The sequence below is a fragment of the Ovis aries genome, chromosome 11 (genome assembly GCF_016772045.2).
Source record: "Ovis aries strain OAR_USU_Benz2616 breed Rambouillet chromosome 11, ARS-UI_Ramb_v3.0, whole genome shotgun sequence".
Taxonomy (NCBI): domain Eukaryota; kingdom Metazoa; phylum Chordata; class Mammalia; order Artiodactyla; family Bovidae; genus Ovis; species Ovis aries.
This window is the reverse complement of record NC_056064.1, coordinates 24266863-24281225: the sequence shown is the minus strand read 5'-3', so window position 1 is coordinate 24281225 and position 14363 is coordinate 24266863. Positions and strand designations below refer to the sequence as shown.

Here is a 14363-nt window from a genome sequence, read left to right as displayed (position 1 = left end):
CCTTATGACACCTACAGCAACAGGCTCTTAGCAGTATGACAGCTGAGGCCTTGGGTGTTCCTGATTTTCTTTTCTGTCCAGGCTACATAAAGTGTCCAGGTTCAAAAAGGAAACTGTGGAAAGGAATTTACAAAATGAAGTCTGCTGACAGAAAAAGGGCTTTTCAGTTATAAATGATGTTCTCACATATAGTTTATTTTTAAAGAATATTTGTTGTTTAAACATGTCAGTTTCCACTTGGAAACAAAATTCTTGTTTAAATAGCTGATTGGAAACTTGTAAGAGCAGGAATCCCACCCTGCTGTGGGGACAGAGATTAAAAACAGAATCAGGGGCTTCTAGTTCCACGCCCTTTCCTTTGGGGGTGGTCAGTACCCCCGGCTTACTTAAACAGACTGTGCTGGCAGAGCAGGTCCGTGGCAGAGCTGAAGTTCAGCATAGTCTGATAGAAATGCTGGATCTGTTTCTTCATTCGCTTCAAGGCGGGGGTGTTATGTTTGGACTTGAAGGTCATCTGATTCAGGATCTTATCTGTGAGGTAATGTAGCCAGAGCACGTTGTTATAAGGGTGGTATTCACCCCAGCAGTTGTTGTTTTCTTTCCTCATCAGCCTGTAGATCTCAAACTGGTAGTCGCCTTGTCCTGTAAACAGGTCCTCGTCTCCAGAGATGTCACAGAAAACCACAATTCCATCCCGCTCCAAGCGGGACAGGGTGTAGTCGATGATGTTGACTTGCAGCCCTCGGGTGGGGATGGAGCTTGTCTTTCCATTGAGGGTATAATGGAGCTCTTTGAGGCTGGTCTTCTTTAAGAGCACGTTCCCCCAGTGCAAGTCTCGGTGCTCAAAGTGCAGTGAGGCCTCAGCCACGGCAAGGGAGGCGGTGATCTGGTGCAGAATACTCTTGGCAGTGGCAATGGAGGACAGCTTCTTTCTCATTTGCTCTAGGTCGATCCCTCCAAACTCAAATTCCAGCACGATGAAGAGCTGGTCTTCCCCGAAAAAGTCAGGCCGGTCGTTTGCAGACCCTTTGGTTGAGTGATAGTGATCCCAGGCTTGGAGGAGCAAGGGAGGGTAAGATCCTTGAACGCAGTGGACCGAGTTCAGGCCAATGAAGCCTTGTGTGCGGTTGCATGTCTCATCAGACAAGAGGCTCAGCTCTTTGGAGATGATGATTTCTGGCAGGATTTCCTCAAAAGTTTTCTGGTGAGCTCCATTGACTAAGTCCTGTCCTTCGATAGCAATGATTTTTAGGGCTACAGGTGTGTGGTTAGCAACTGTTTGAAACACCTCACCAAACACCCCTTCTCCAATCTTCTCACAGCATTCCAGTTTTTCTTCGGAGAGGTAGTCGCCGAAGGGGATGGGACCCACCTGATTGCATTCTCCATAAAGCTTTTCTGCATCAGATGTCTTTTTGTCTGTGACCTGCTGTGTCTTTAAGGGGGTTAGCAAATACATAGAGGAAGAGTGCCGGGGGGACAGAGCACAGCTTGTTCTGTTCTGAACAGGGTGGTGTGAATATTCTGATACGAGGGACTCAGACAGAGAACTGCCCAGGGTGATGCAGCTGCACACTTCAGACACAGCTGTCACGATCTTCTTCTTGTGGAAACTGAAGGAGGCTCTGGTTTTGGTCCAAGAGCAGGCATTCTGTAAACGAGTCAGGTCCTGGGTGACACATGAACCGTCTTCCATCTTTTGGCCTTTTGTAACCTGGCAGTGATGGAGGAGGGAGGTTTCTGCTGTCCCTTGATGCTTCCTTTTTCGGCTTAGCCTGGTTCTCTCAGGCCAGTTGTTTTTCCCAGGTGCGATTCCAGCCTTGCACCCACGGGCCTCCTCGTATTCTATATGGACAGACCCTTGAGACTCAATCTCTCGACAAGAGTCCTGGTCGGTGGCCCTCTTCTTACCCCTGCCTGATAAACCTGGGCTCTCCTGCCTCCTCCCCACCAGTTCCCTGTCATGGCAGAACTCCTGCAAATTCTTCCCATCTGTCCTAAGCTCGGAATCCTCAGGATTTCCTGAGTCCAAAAAGCTAAAGAGAGCTGACCTGAGGCTGGCCTGGGCTTGGTGGGCCAACTTGGTGAGCCTGCCTCCTCCTGTCGCTGCGTCCTGGGAACAGGGGAGGGGTGCCTGGTCCAGGGAGGCTTCTGGGAGGTGGAAGTTGCTCGGAGCTTCTGAGGCTGCATCCAGAAAGGTGGAAGGGTCGGTACAGATGCTGTCTTCTGCCGCAGGGAACCCGGGGCCGGGAGAGGCCAGAGAGCTGAACAGGGAGGCACTGGTGCCCAGCTCGCCGCCGTCCCTGGGCTGGCCGCACACACTGAGGTCCGGGCTCAGGCAGCCCGGGTTGCCGTTGGGAAAGGACGGCGGTCCTAGCGGGCCGCAGGGGGTGCTGCACTTCTGCGGGCACCGCGATCGCAGCCTCAGGCGTCTCGGAGTCGCGATCTGACTCGGCCGGCCCTTGGCGAGTCGGGCGCCAGCGCGCTTCCGCTGCGGACCCACCGGGCTGCCGGGGAAGTCGGGGTCGTCAGGATCGTCGGAGACGACAGACTGCGAGGGGCCGCCACTGCTGGCGTCACTGCTACTGCTGCTGAAGAAACGCTTCCGGTCCTGCGGCGGGAACCACTGTACGGCTGCCAGGCCCGGCCGCCGCCGCGGCCTCCCGCCGCCGGCTGCCCCGTACGTTCGGAAGAGCCCACTCGCGGGTGGCGGGAGTGACGCCGCCATGGCCTGCACCCGCCAGGCAGTTCAAATGCTAACAGCACCGCGAGACTTCCTCGAGACGCGGACGCGCCTGCCCGCCGGGTCCTAGCGCCCGGCCGTCCGCGCAATCACGACGGATCTCGCGAGAAGTGGGAGGGGGCGGGTAACTCTGGCGGTTTGGCTTTTTCGTTGTGTTGTGGTGATGGCCTGGGGTGGTTGTCGTTTCAGGCCCACACCGTGTGCACTCAGGCTCACGAGCAAGTTTGTGGGAGCGATCTGGTTCAGGTGAGCGCAGTCATCCCAAAGACCGGAGGGAGGGGGTCATGGGGGAGAGAGGAGGGCCTGAAGCGGGTGCCGTGAGACGCCGGGATTGTACTTGCGAGGTTTCCCCTGAAAGCACAGCCCGAACGTTCCTGAGGCGCCCCTTAGCCTCTTCACCGGCTCACTTTTGCTAGGGTTGCGGCTTTGCTGGAACCAAATGAAGGCAGAAACTGCTCACACCCTTTATTCCTCGACCTTGAGGTTGTCTGTGTGCTAAGTGTTAAAATTCCCAGCTTTCCCACCCCATAAATAGATCGTGCTAATTAACACCCATCCTCTTTCAGCTTGTGGAAGAATGGCATTCAGTGAGCTGTAAGGTCACCTCGGATAAAGAAAATGTAACCGTGGCTGCAGAGCTCTCCTTGAATCAGCCAAAGCAGGTACTTAGGATTTGATTAATCCTCGTTTCTCGGGCATCTTCCCTGGAAACGATAATATTAATAGCATCTCCAAATATAACGTGCCCAAAGCAGGACTGTTGATCCATCTACTGCTCCAGCCTGTTGCTTCCTCACTCTCTCAGGGTAACTATCTAGGGTAACTTAGCAGTTGCTTGCGTGCTCAGGGGTGTCCGACTCTGCGTTCCGGCGGACTGCAGCCCACCAGGCTCCTCTGTCCATCGGATTATCCTGACAAGAATACTGGAGTGGGTTGCCATTTCCTCCTCCAGGGGATCTTCACGAACCAGGGATGGAACCCGCGTCTCCTGCTGCTCCAGCATTGGCAGGCGGATTCTTTACCTCTGAGCCATCTGGGATACCCTTACACTGCTGACTTACTAGGGATTCTAGGAATTCCTTGTGGCGACTCCTTTTCCTTAATTTTTCTTTTTTAAACATTTATTTATTTGGCTGCGCCAGGTCTTAGTTGTGGCTTGCAGGATCTAGTTCCCTGACCAGGGATCCAACCCATGTTCCCTGCATTGGGAGCTCTGAGTCTTAGCCACTGGACCACCAGAGAAATCCGATCCTTTTTCTTACATCCGCTTATCTGTTCCAGCAGCAACCTCGATCATTCTACCCACCCCCAGATATATTCTAAATCCATTCGCTTCTGTGTGTCTCCACTGCTGCTGCTGTTCAGGTCACCACCTCTTGCTGGATTCACTGCCGTAGCCTCATCTCTGCTTTTCTTGCCTGTGCTTTTGCCATGACCTTCACCGACATTCTTCATGGAACAGTTATTTTTAAAAAGCAAACACTATACCACTTATCTGCTTTAAAAAAAAAATCGTATACACTTAGACTAAAATTTGTCTTTTTTGGTGGTGTCCCAGGCATCCTATGATCTGGTTTCCGCTTTCTCCTCCATCTCCTAATACTTTCGTCTTCCCTGCTTCTTAGACTCTAGCTTGCAGATATTGTTCTAGCCACTGGACCTTTGTACTTGCTGTTCCTTCTGCATAAGACAGCTTTTCTTCTATATCTTCATGTGTGTGCTTTTTTCTTATGTGTAATTCACATGTTACCTTCTTAGCGAGACTTTCCCTGATCACTCATTTAAAAGTAGGAACTAAAGTCAAGTTTAACATCTTGTGATGATCCAGGTGAGAATGATGGGATGTGAGCTGAAGAAGTAGCAGTGAGAATGGAGGAAAAGGGGCAGGTGTTCAGAGAGACTGAAAAAAGAAAAGAATCATTAAGAACTGACTTGGGGATGGGAGTGTGGTGTGAGGTAAACGGTAAGGGAAAAGAAGTTGAGGTTTAACTAGGTTTCTGGCTTGGGAAACTTAGTGGTTGCTGAGGCCATTCTTTAGACTTGAGGAATACTGGAGAAGGAACACATTTAAAGGGAAAGATGACAGGGGAGGGGGGGTTTCCCTGGCAGTCCAGTTGGTAAGATTTTGCCCTCCAGTGCAGGGGGTATAGGTTCGATCCCTGGTCAGGGAACTAAGATCCCAAAAAAACAGAAACGTAAGGAATGATGCTGTCCAGGAATTGTAAGTCCATTTTTTTTAGAAGTCTATTTTAAATCAACTATACTCCAATTAAAAAAAAAGTTAACTCCCCTCCCCCTCCCGAAAAACGTAGGTCCATGTCTAAAATATGTTTCTTTTTTTTTCTCCCCCATCTTATAGTTACTAAGAGATGTGACTGAGCTGCAGATCCTTGGTGAAATATCTTTCAACAAATCTCTGTATGAGGGGCTCAACACAGAGAACCACAGAACTAAGGTAATCCCTGGGTGTTTTCTGGGTGCTGTCCTGGGAAGCCTGTGCCTGGCTTTAGCGCCCTTGTACAAATAGGCGCTTGCTATTGCCCTCTTCCTGTTTCAGTCTTATCACCTCTGCTCTTGACTCTGCAACTCGCTGTGTCTATGACCTTGAGTTACTCAGTTTCTGCCTAAGTTTTTCTGTCTCTGAAATGAGGCAACTGAATAAGAGGCCTAAGCAGAGGAAGTCTCAGTTGTTGCAACTAGGCTGGAATCAACACCTATCTATGTATATTTTGATTTGAAAAATTTTTGTATTTCCTAGTTGAGAAGTTTTTTAATTATATGTATTAACTCGCTTCCTAGTGTGTGACACCAGTGTTTAGTTACAGTGGCCCACGGTTACAATACTCATGAGCGCAGAATTCTCTTGTAAGTCTTAAACTAAGTCCTGGAACCCTTGGGTTTGTTTTGCAGAGGTTTTACATGTGACTGCAAATCAGACTGACCTTTGACCTTTGTGATCTGTGGGCTGAAGACTGTATGTGCCCCAGCGGGGCTGTCGTTCTTGTTGACACTTGCCCTAGGTGGCTGCTAGCGCCAGAAATGGTCCACCTGTGAGCTCTTTAGTGAAGCCTGAGTGTCAAGAGGGTGAGAGTGGATTGCTCAACATTAGCTCCTCTGCTTTCCTCCCTGGAGGAGGGGAAAGGCACAGTTCTCTAGACATGTCAGAAATAACATTTGTGTTTATTTTTGAGTGTGTCTGATACAGAAAATGATGTGGAAGAAAGAGAAGTGTTCCCATTATATCATTGCACAGATTAAAAAAAAAAAAAAAAAACAGCAACAGAAAAGCAAGAAAATTCAAGTCTTATGCAAAGATCCCAAATGAAAAATAGTGATTCCTTCACTCCCTGTCTCCCACACCCTGGATTCCCTCCTCCCCAAGAGAGTTCCTGTTAACAGTGTCTTATATGCACATTCTTCAGTCATTTATTTATGTATAAATGTTCCCCCTTTACTTACTGATGCTTTTATTGTAGAGTCCCCATGATGATTTTCCTTTTTTAAAATTCAGTACCCGAAGCTTAAGTTTTAAGTGCATTTCAGCTGCAAAAAAAAAACAAAAAAACCCCCCAAAACCTCCTGCTAACAGGAGGCCTTAAAGGCCTTTTGTGTTTATCTGGGGGTGGAGGCAGACCAGTGTTAGTGGCCGGGCTCCTTCGAATCTTGGACTCTCCTGACTATGTGCTGGTGATGCCTTCCCTTGTGGCTGGCCCAAAGTCGCCACCTCTCCCAGCAGTGCATTTTCACATGGCAGAATACAGAATAGGAAGCCAAGAGGTCAGTAGCAAAAGGAGTTTTTCTTCACATGGCTTACCTTTTCTTTCTTTTTCTCGTTTTTCGAGCCACATGGCACATGGCATGCAGGCTCTTAGTTCCCCCACGAGGGATTGAACCCGTGCCTGGTTCATACTCTCTCTCTGACACACACACAACCAGAAGGTCATAGTCTCCTGGCGGACCGCTAGATAAGAGACCAGAATAGTTTGTATCAAGTATTTTGGTCATCAGATCACTTTCCTGTCCTCTGGTTTACTCCTCCCCCAACCCCATCTCCAGGTTTTGTTCGCTTTGTTTTTCGAACATTCTGTTGCTATATCTAGCTCAGAGATTCTTTCCTCAGCCATGTCCAGTCTACTGATGAGTGCATTGAAGGCATTCTTTGTTCCTGTCACAGCAGCTGTTCATCTCTCGTGTTTCTTTCTGGTGCTTTCTTAGGGTCTCCATCTCTCTGCTTACATTGCCCGTCTGCTCTTTGTTCTTGTGCGCTGTCTGTTCTATCCTTTAGAGCCCTTAGCATATTCATCGTGGTTGTTTTAAATTGCCAGTCTGATAATTCCGACATTCTTGCCTTATCTGGTTCTGGTGCTTACTCTCTCTCTTCAAATTTTGTTTTTTTGTCTTTTGGTATACCAGGTAATTTTCTTTTGATAGCTGGAAATGCTGTACCAGGTAAAAGGAACTTCTGTAAACAGACCTTCATTAATGTAGTGAGGTGTGGGGGAGGGGAGGTGCTCTGTGGTTCTGTGATTAGGTCTCAGTCTTAATGAGCCTCAGGCCTCTGGCCTGTGAACTTTCTCACCGTTTCTGTGTTTTTCAGCCCCCTTAGTTGGGACAGGATGGCTAGAGTGGGCTCCAGTTGGGCACTTTCCTTTCCCTAGAACAGTTAGGCTCTCATTATATCCAGCAGGTTAGGCTAGGGTTAACTAGTTTCCCCTGAGCCCAGTCTTTGTTCAGATCAGAGTTCTTTGGCTTATTTCAAAGTGGTTCCTTTTCTGCTCCCCCTGCTGGAAGCATGAAGGATTTTTTCTCCAGCATTGAGTGTGGGAACCTGGTCAAGCTCCTGGAGTAAACCTCACCCCAGTGGCTGGGTTCCCTGGAGTTTGTAGCCCCAGAGTCATCACTGTTGTGCTTACAGCAGTCCCATCAGTTGCAGTTCAGGATTTCCTTCCCTGGAGGTGGTGAGCCTCTGCCCTCTGTGTCCATCTGTCTGTCTGTCCCTCTGCTCTTGGTGGCAGCAGGTTTGCCTGGTGTCCTCCCCTCTCTTAGGGATCCAAGAAAAGTTGCTGATTTTCCAGTCTGGTCACCTTTTTCCTTGTTAGCATGAAGTGGTGACTTCCAAGCCCTTTACATGTGGAACCAGAAACCAGGAATCTCATTAGATAATTTAAAATACTGCGTCAGGAAATGTTTAGCTTTTTGCTTTACTGCTGTCAGTCTTGATCAATACATGGTATGTTGCCAAGTTCTCATATTTTGCTTCTTAAAATAATATGGAATTTTTACGTCATTTTGTTTCACAACTTACAGGGTGGTCTCTCTGTTTTGTTGCAGATCACGGTCATCCTCCTGAAAGATGAGGAGGCGTATTCTCTGTCTCTTATCATTAAAAGCAGTGTCGGGGGCCTTCTGGTTTTGATCGTGATTATAGTCATCCTAGTCAAGGTCAGTTCCCCCTGCGTTCATAAAGGTTCTGGTGTTGGGCAGAATTCTGCTTAGAGAGCCAGCCCCTGACCATGAGCAGCTACTCTAGCCTTGTGACCCCTTTTCCTTCTTCCTTCAGCCACACACCTGTTGAGGCAAATGAATCAAGACAGTTTCTGTCTGAAAAAGATCAAGGTCTAATTGAAGAATTGGAGTACAGAGATATTTTCCTAAAAGGGACCTGATGTTCCTTTCCTATTTAAATCCTTTCCTTTCCTTCCCCTGATTTAATGTTCAAACTCTTTCACTGCTATTCAAGGCATCTAATGTCTGCCTCTACTCTCTCTACCCTCGAGTCTTGCTTTTTTTCTCAACACACTGAACTGAATAGCTTTGTGTCTCTGTGTTTGCTCTGAGGCTCTCTACACCCGCCTCCCAAGCCCTTTCCTTCATAATTTGCTCTCCCTCTTCCCTTAAAACTCAGCCCAGAGATTCCTGAGTCCTCTGAACTGACCTTTATGCTTTTCCCTTGAACTGCCCTCTAGAAACCCTTCCAAGAAGCAGTGGTTATACTGTGTTGTCATTATTTCTCTTCCCACTAAATTGTGAGTTTCTTGATGTGTAGGGGGGCTGTACTTGATCTCTTTCTGTCTTTTACATAAATAGATCCAGTACAGCTGAAACGATAGTACTTAGCATAATTAGTTAAATTGAAAAGGTGAAAGTGGGGTTGGGGTTCAGAGGAAGGTGGAAAACCAGTTCTGACTGGGGACTGAACACAGGGAATGCTTGTGGGAAGGTGGTATTTAAAGCAGGTGGTTAGCTTAGGCCTGTAATTGGTCTTCCCTCTTTTTGTTTTAGTGTGGCTTTTTTAAAAGAAAATACAGAGAGCTGAACTTGGAGAGCATAAGAAAGGACCAGCTAAAATCACAGAGTCTGCTGGAAGAAGATAATTAGGAGCAGCTTCCTCATCCATCCGGAGAGAGTATCAGCCAGTCCTGAAGCTTCTAGAGACCTTCCTTTTAGGTTGTACAGAAGACCTTTCCTTTAGGATGACCAAGTGCGGAATCTAACAAGTTGTTTGTGGAGTGTTTTTAACCATACCTTGTCCCCAAAGTGCCTGTGCATTGTGCGGAAAAGAAACCTGGGAAGCATTTGGTGGTAAATAAAGTATTTTCTTTACAGAAGTGCCTTTAATATGAAAATATGATATAGTTTGTGATTCCCCCCTGCCCCGCCCCAGAGGAGGTTATACAGCATCTCCCAGGCTTACTTGCCTAAGAGCACTTTTTTCATGCCATTTCTGTTAACATCTTCCAAAATAGTCTTCCATGAAGTACATCTTTGTCGGGGACAGTGGTTGGAAGCAGTTCCTAGTCTGGCATTTTTATGATCGAAGGATGCAGTCTGTTATTTCAAATCAGGCCACGAAAAAGCACCCCCCAGAACAAAAGTAAAAAGTAGAAAAACAGGGGTTACCAAAACAGGAACAAGGAGGGAGAGGAGACCAGGACTTTGTTCTGTAGTGTCTGCTTAACATCCTGTGTGGGTCCTCGCCTGGCTTCCTGTTGAGTGACTTGCTCAGGGACCTTCGTGTCTCAATGAGAGACATGCTTGTCCACAGCGGGAGGTGGAACCTGGCCTGGGAGTTGGGGACACTGAGATTAGGGCCTCATTACGGGCTGACTTTGCTCTTAGTATCCTTATTTTATTTATATGCCCCATGCTGTTAAAACTTGACTGCATCTCTCCACTCTCAACTGTGCAGTGGCACAGTCTTTGTTTTCATGGGCGATAAATATCATTGCAAACAAGCGAAGCAGGAGCATATAATGTAGAAAGCAATCCTGCGATCCCTCTGTGTTCTTTATCTAATTCAAGTGCTTTCATTATTTCTGTTTGTCTTGGCTGAGCTGTGAGGCTTATGGGATCGCAGTTCTGCAACCAGGGATTGAATTCTCACAGTGAAAGGGCTGCGTCCTAAACGCTGGGCCGCCAGGGAAGTCCCTGGACTCTGTTTCTTCATAGCTTTTCCACTGACTTCAAAGTCTTCTGCACATAATGGTAATTTGGAGTCTTTCTGATATTTATACTTTTTCCCATCATTATTTTTCTAACTAGGACTTATGGGGGTCTAAGAACTTACCTCTGTACCTGACTTAAAAAAATTTTTTTTTGGCTGTGCTGAATCTTTGTTGCTGCCTGCGGGCTTTCTCTAGTTGCAGCTAGCGGGGACTGCTCTCTAGTTGAGTGCACATGCTTCTTATTGCTTTGGCTTCTCGTTGCAGGGCACAGGCCTTAGGGCACGCAGGCTTCAGTGGTTGCAGCTCATGGGCTGTAGAGCAGGGGCTCAGTAGTTGTGGCACATGGGTTTACTTACCTCAGCATGTGGAATCTTTCTGGACCAGGGATTGAACCCAGTGTCTTTTGCATTACAAGACGGATTCTTAACCACTGAAGTCCTGACATAACTTTTATATGTACTGGGCAACCAAAAATCTGTATGACTCATTTTATTGTGATATTTGCTTTGTCATGGTGTCTGGAACCAAACTTGCACTGTCTCTGAGGTATGCCTTTGAAGGAAAAGAAGTAAATTTGCTTAGCTATTTCTCTGTTGTGTGTCCAGGTTTTCATTATTACAGGTGACTTGCAGTTTCTGCTTTTATGCTTGTTCATTGCAAATAAGAATGCACTGTGATTATAACAGTCAAGTCTTACATTAACTGCCTATAAGCTGTTGACTGACTGGGCTATGACTGGATTAGACCAGTGTCGTAGTCAGGAGACTTCATAAGGGATCAGTCCGTGAGGAGGAGACTGAAATGGAGACATGGTTGCATTGTATAAATTCATGGGCTGTGACTTGGGCTATAACCTTGTCTTCCAAGAGATGCCTGTCTAGTGCCAGACCTTCCCGTTTCCTGTTGACCTTCTGCCCGGGAGCAGGACATGCCAGAGCTTGCAGAGATCCAAGGACAGTGGGTCATGCCACAGGCCCACTGTCCTGGCCAGAAAGGACTCAGAAGGGGCCAGCTGGACGCTAGCATGGGAGAAGTGCCCTTCCAGTTTCTGTGTTTTCATTTCCCTGTTACAGGCCTGTGAGTGCTCATTCAGATAACCTTATTCTCTTATGATAACATCTGAACTTTGAATTTGATCATGGAGGGATGAAATAAGCAGATGTGAAAAAGTCAAAGTGAAAGTTGCTCAGTCGTGTCTAACTCTTTGCAACCCCATGGACCATACAGTCCATGGAATTCTCCAGGCCAGAATACTGGAGTGGGTAGCCTTTCCCTTCTCCTGGGGATCTTCCCAACTCAGGGATTGATCTGCAATAAATTGGTCAAACTATTTAGGCCCAGTTAGATTTTGATTCCATTCAGCCAAGCCCAGCAGTCTAAAATGATCTGCACTAGTGTGTTATTCCATGCATTTTCTCTAATATCCATACAAGCAGGGATATTTGGTTAAGATCAGGGTTTAGGTATTTTGGGGTCTCCTAGCCCTAATTATAACCTTGTAATAGAGCCATAATTTTACTGTTACTTTAAGAACAGCTCCAGTAAATGTAATCAAGGGACTCTTAGTCACTCCAGGAAGAGCAGTTGTTTCAACTCTCAAGAATTCAGAAGGTAGCTGGATGCACCTAAAAAGACAGTTCCCAACTCCAGTTGACTTTATTTTGATCAGTGGAAGGACATTTCAAAAACTACATAAGTATCAGTATTACTGAATACATATTCATTCTCATAGTAGGATCAGAGTGGAAAGTGAAACTTTGCCCTGGTCGCGACCTCGCCCCGTCTTGTGCCCCTCCTTAGAGCTGAGGCAAACTGGCCTGGCACGTATCTTCCAGACCATATTCTGTGCTTTTGTAATATTCACATGTACTTATTAAATGTACTTACAGATGTATTAAAGCAACAGGTCTAATAACTGTGCTACTTTTGAAGTAGTGATGAGCTTAAAATGGTTTTTAAGGCATACCTATAATGTGATGGGAAAATATAATTTCTTTTGGTATTAAGATACAGGTATTGCCAAAAAACAAAAAAAGACACAGGTACTACTGATGCTCCTTTGGTTTGTTGTCTGCATTCGTGATTGAAGGAAATGTTAGATTTCAGATAAAGAGTAGTAAAAATAAATGTGGAACAGTTTCTCCATCCAGCTTCACAGACCTCCTCCGTATATTCTGGTCCATTTAATAAGAACATCTGTTCTACCCCGGGCTCTGTACTTCGGCAGCTCATCTCAGAGTCACCCCAGGCTCCATTAGCTGTTTCATGGTGGAGGAAACCACTTGCCTGAGGCCTTAAAACTAGTTTAAGGAAAAACCTCCAGGTCTAATGTTTTTCCACAAAAGCTCAATTACAGATGGGCAAGGTGTAGGTTGGCGGAATGGAGGTTTACAGGCTTTGCTGGGGAAGAGGCACAGGTGGTGCTCAGCTCTTCAAGTTCCCAGGCTGCAGGTGGGATGCTGAAGGTGCTGATGCTCTGGTCTTGGGAATCAGCTTTCCAGCAAGCTCTCTGAGTGATCTCTGATGCAAGAGCCACACCCTGTGAGACACTAGTTGGATCAGAGTTTGTTCATCTGTTTACACTTTGTCAATGGACAGCACAGACTCAGAGTTTTGATGACTAAGAAGTTGCTTCAGGAGACAAATTTAACATAATGCTCTAGCAGAATGATCTCTGTTGAAATCTTCAAGAATATACACTCAAAATAAAGGCTTAGTCACTGTACTCTTGACACTTCAAATATGCAGGCTAATGGGTACAGGCAGGATGATCAGGAATCAACTTTCCCTCCACCCTCTCTCCCTCTCCCACCCTCCCACTTCTCTCCTGGATGATCGTCTATCTCATTATAGGCAGGTGGGGCAGAAGTGGTAAAGCCTTTCCCTCCCTCATAGCCCTACGGGACAGATGAGACATCAATCAGCTGTAACTCACGGAAGAGTGGATCCTGTCCTTTGGGAATTCAGAGAAGGAGAAGGATCCAGGAAGGCTTTGTGAAGGAGACAGACCTCTGTAATCGGAATCTTGAAGCCACGGGGTGCTGAGGAGAGACCGGCCTGAGCAAAGGCCCGGGAGTTGGAAAGTGCAGGATGTGATTCATCACATCTTGTCAGCCAACCCCCCTGAAGCTGGTGTGCTTAACGGGCTTGTCCGGCCAGAAAGGCAGGTGGGGACAGTGACTGAAGAGCCTTGGAAGGACTGAGTGCAGGAGCTGCGGAAGCCACACCCACTCTGAGGGTTCACAGGAGGATGGCCTGCTTGCTGTGGGTCCATCACTACAGCCCTGGGAACTCGAGGCGAGAGAGGAGGGGATGGACCAGGGTGGCTGCATGCAGGTTGTGGGGAAACCCCTGCAGGGAGCAGGAGCGAGATCAGCTTTCTCTACCATGTATGATGTTCGAGCTGGCGTCACTTAGGTTTGGTTGACTTGAGTTTGAGCCTTTATCCTTTTCAATAACAAGTGGACCAGCATTTGACAGTTCATTCTTTGAAGTGCCACCTCAGTGGAGTTTTTCCCCAGGTCACATTCTGAGAACTGAGTAATGAGGAATAGCCCATCAATTACGACAGGTCACCAGGGTGCTGATGGACTCAGAAATGCTTCCCACAGAGACGGGCTTCCTTCTTCCTGTTGACTCTTTGAAGCAACATGAATAATATATCTGCTGTTTCTTAAACGGACCACTAATGTCTATTAATGGAACGTGTTTATCATAGCAGGACTCTCCAGAGCAAAAGAAGACTTAAAGGATAAATTGCTTTGTGAAACCCTTTCCATGCCACCATGCCTTCTCCACTCTTGTCCCTTCCAGGTCACCCTGCATCCTCCGGGCTCGGAAGCAAGGGCTCTCCTTGCCTTGAGATGACTTCCTTTTGTGTCCTGAGACAGACTGAGATCTCCTGTCTCAGCCCTTGCTTGAGCCCTCCTCTCCTCTGGGATGGGAAATGAAACCTTGTTTGTTAGGTATAAGGAACCTCTCCTCCAAGGACCAGATTGTTTTATGCAGTTTGTGTTTCCTCTTGTGCTTCCTTTAATTTTTTGGAGAATACACTCTGAGTTTATTTTACAGTTCCCCATCACTGCACTGCAGTTCCCTTAGATCGTCCGAGACAGCCTTGCGAACCAGATGAGCCTGGCCAGTCCCTTCACGGCCAGTTCCTTTCTTCCAGGTGG

At 47.2% G+C, this 14363-nt stretch overlaps 1 protein-coding gene across 3 annotated transcripts in view; it reads left to right on the top strand.

Annotated features, from left to right (window-relative positions):
• Window positions 1-10777, top strand: part of ITGAE (integrin subunit alpha E) — a 61715-nt gene extending 50938 nt beyond the window's left edge. For 2 of the 3 annotated variants that reach the window (XM_004013265.6, XM_042255526.2), the window contains exons 27-31: window positions 2933-2989; window positions 3310-3405; window positions 5103-5198; window positions 8075-8185; window positions 9026-10777. In XM_004013265.6, the coding sequence (XP_004013314.3) occupies window positions 2933-2989; window positions 3310-3405; window positions 5103-5198; window positions 8075-8185; window positions 9026-9121 (456 nt within the window). In that variant the 3' untranslated portion in view covers window positions 9122-10777. The remainder of the gene's footprint in view (window positions 1-2932; window positions 2990-3309; window positions 3406-5102; window positions 5199-8074; window positions 8186-9025) is intronic. The other variant, XM_060395331.1, reaches the window with a different exon arrangement.
• Window positions 10778-14363: the final 3586 nt, after the last annotated feature.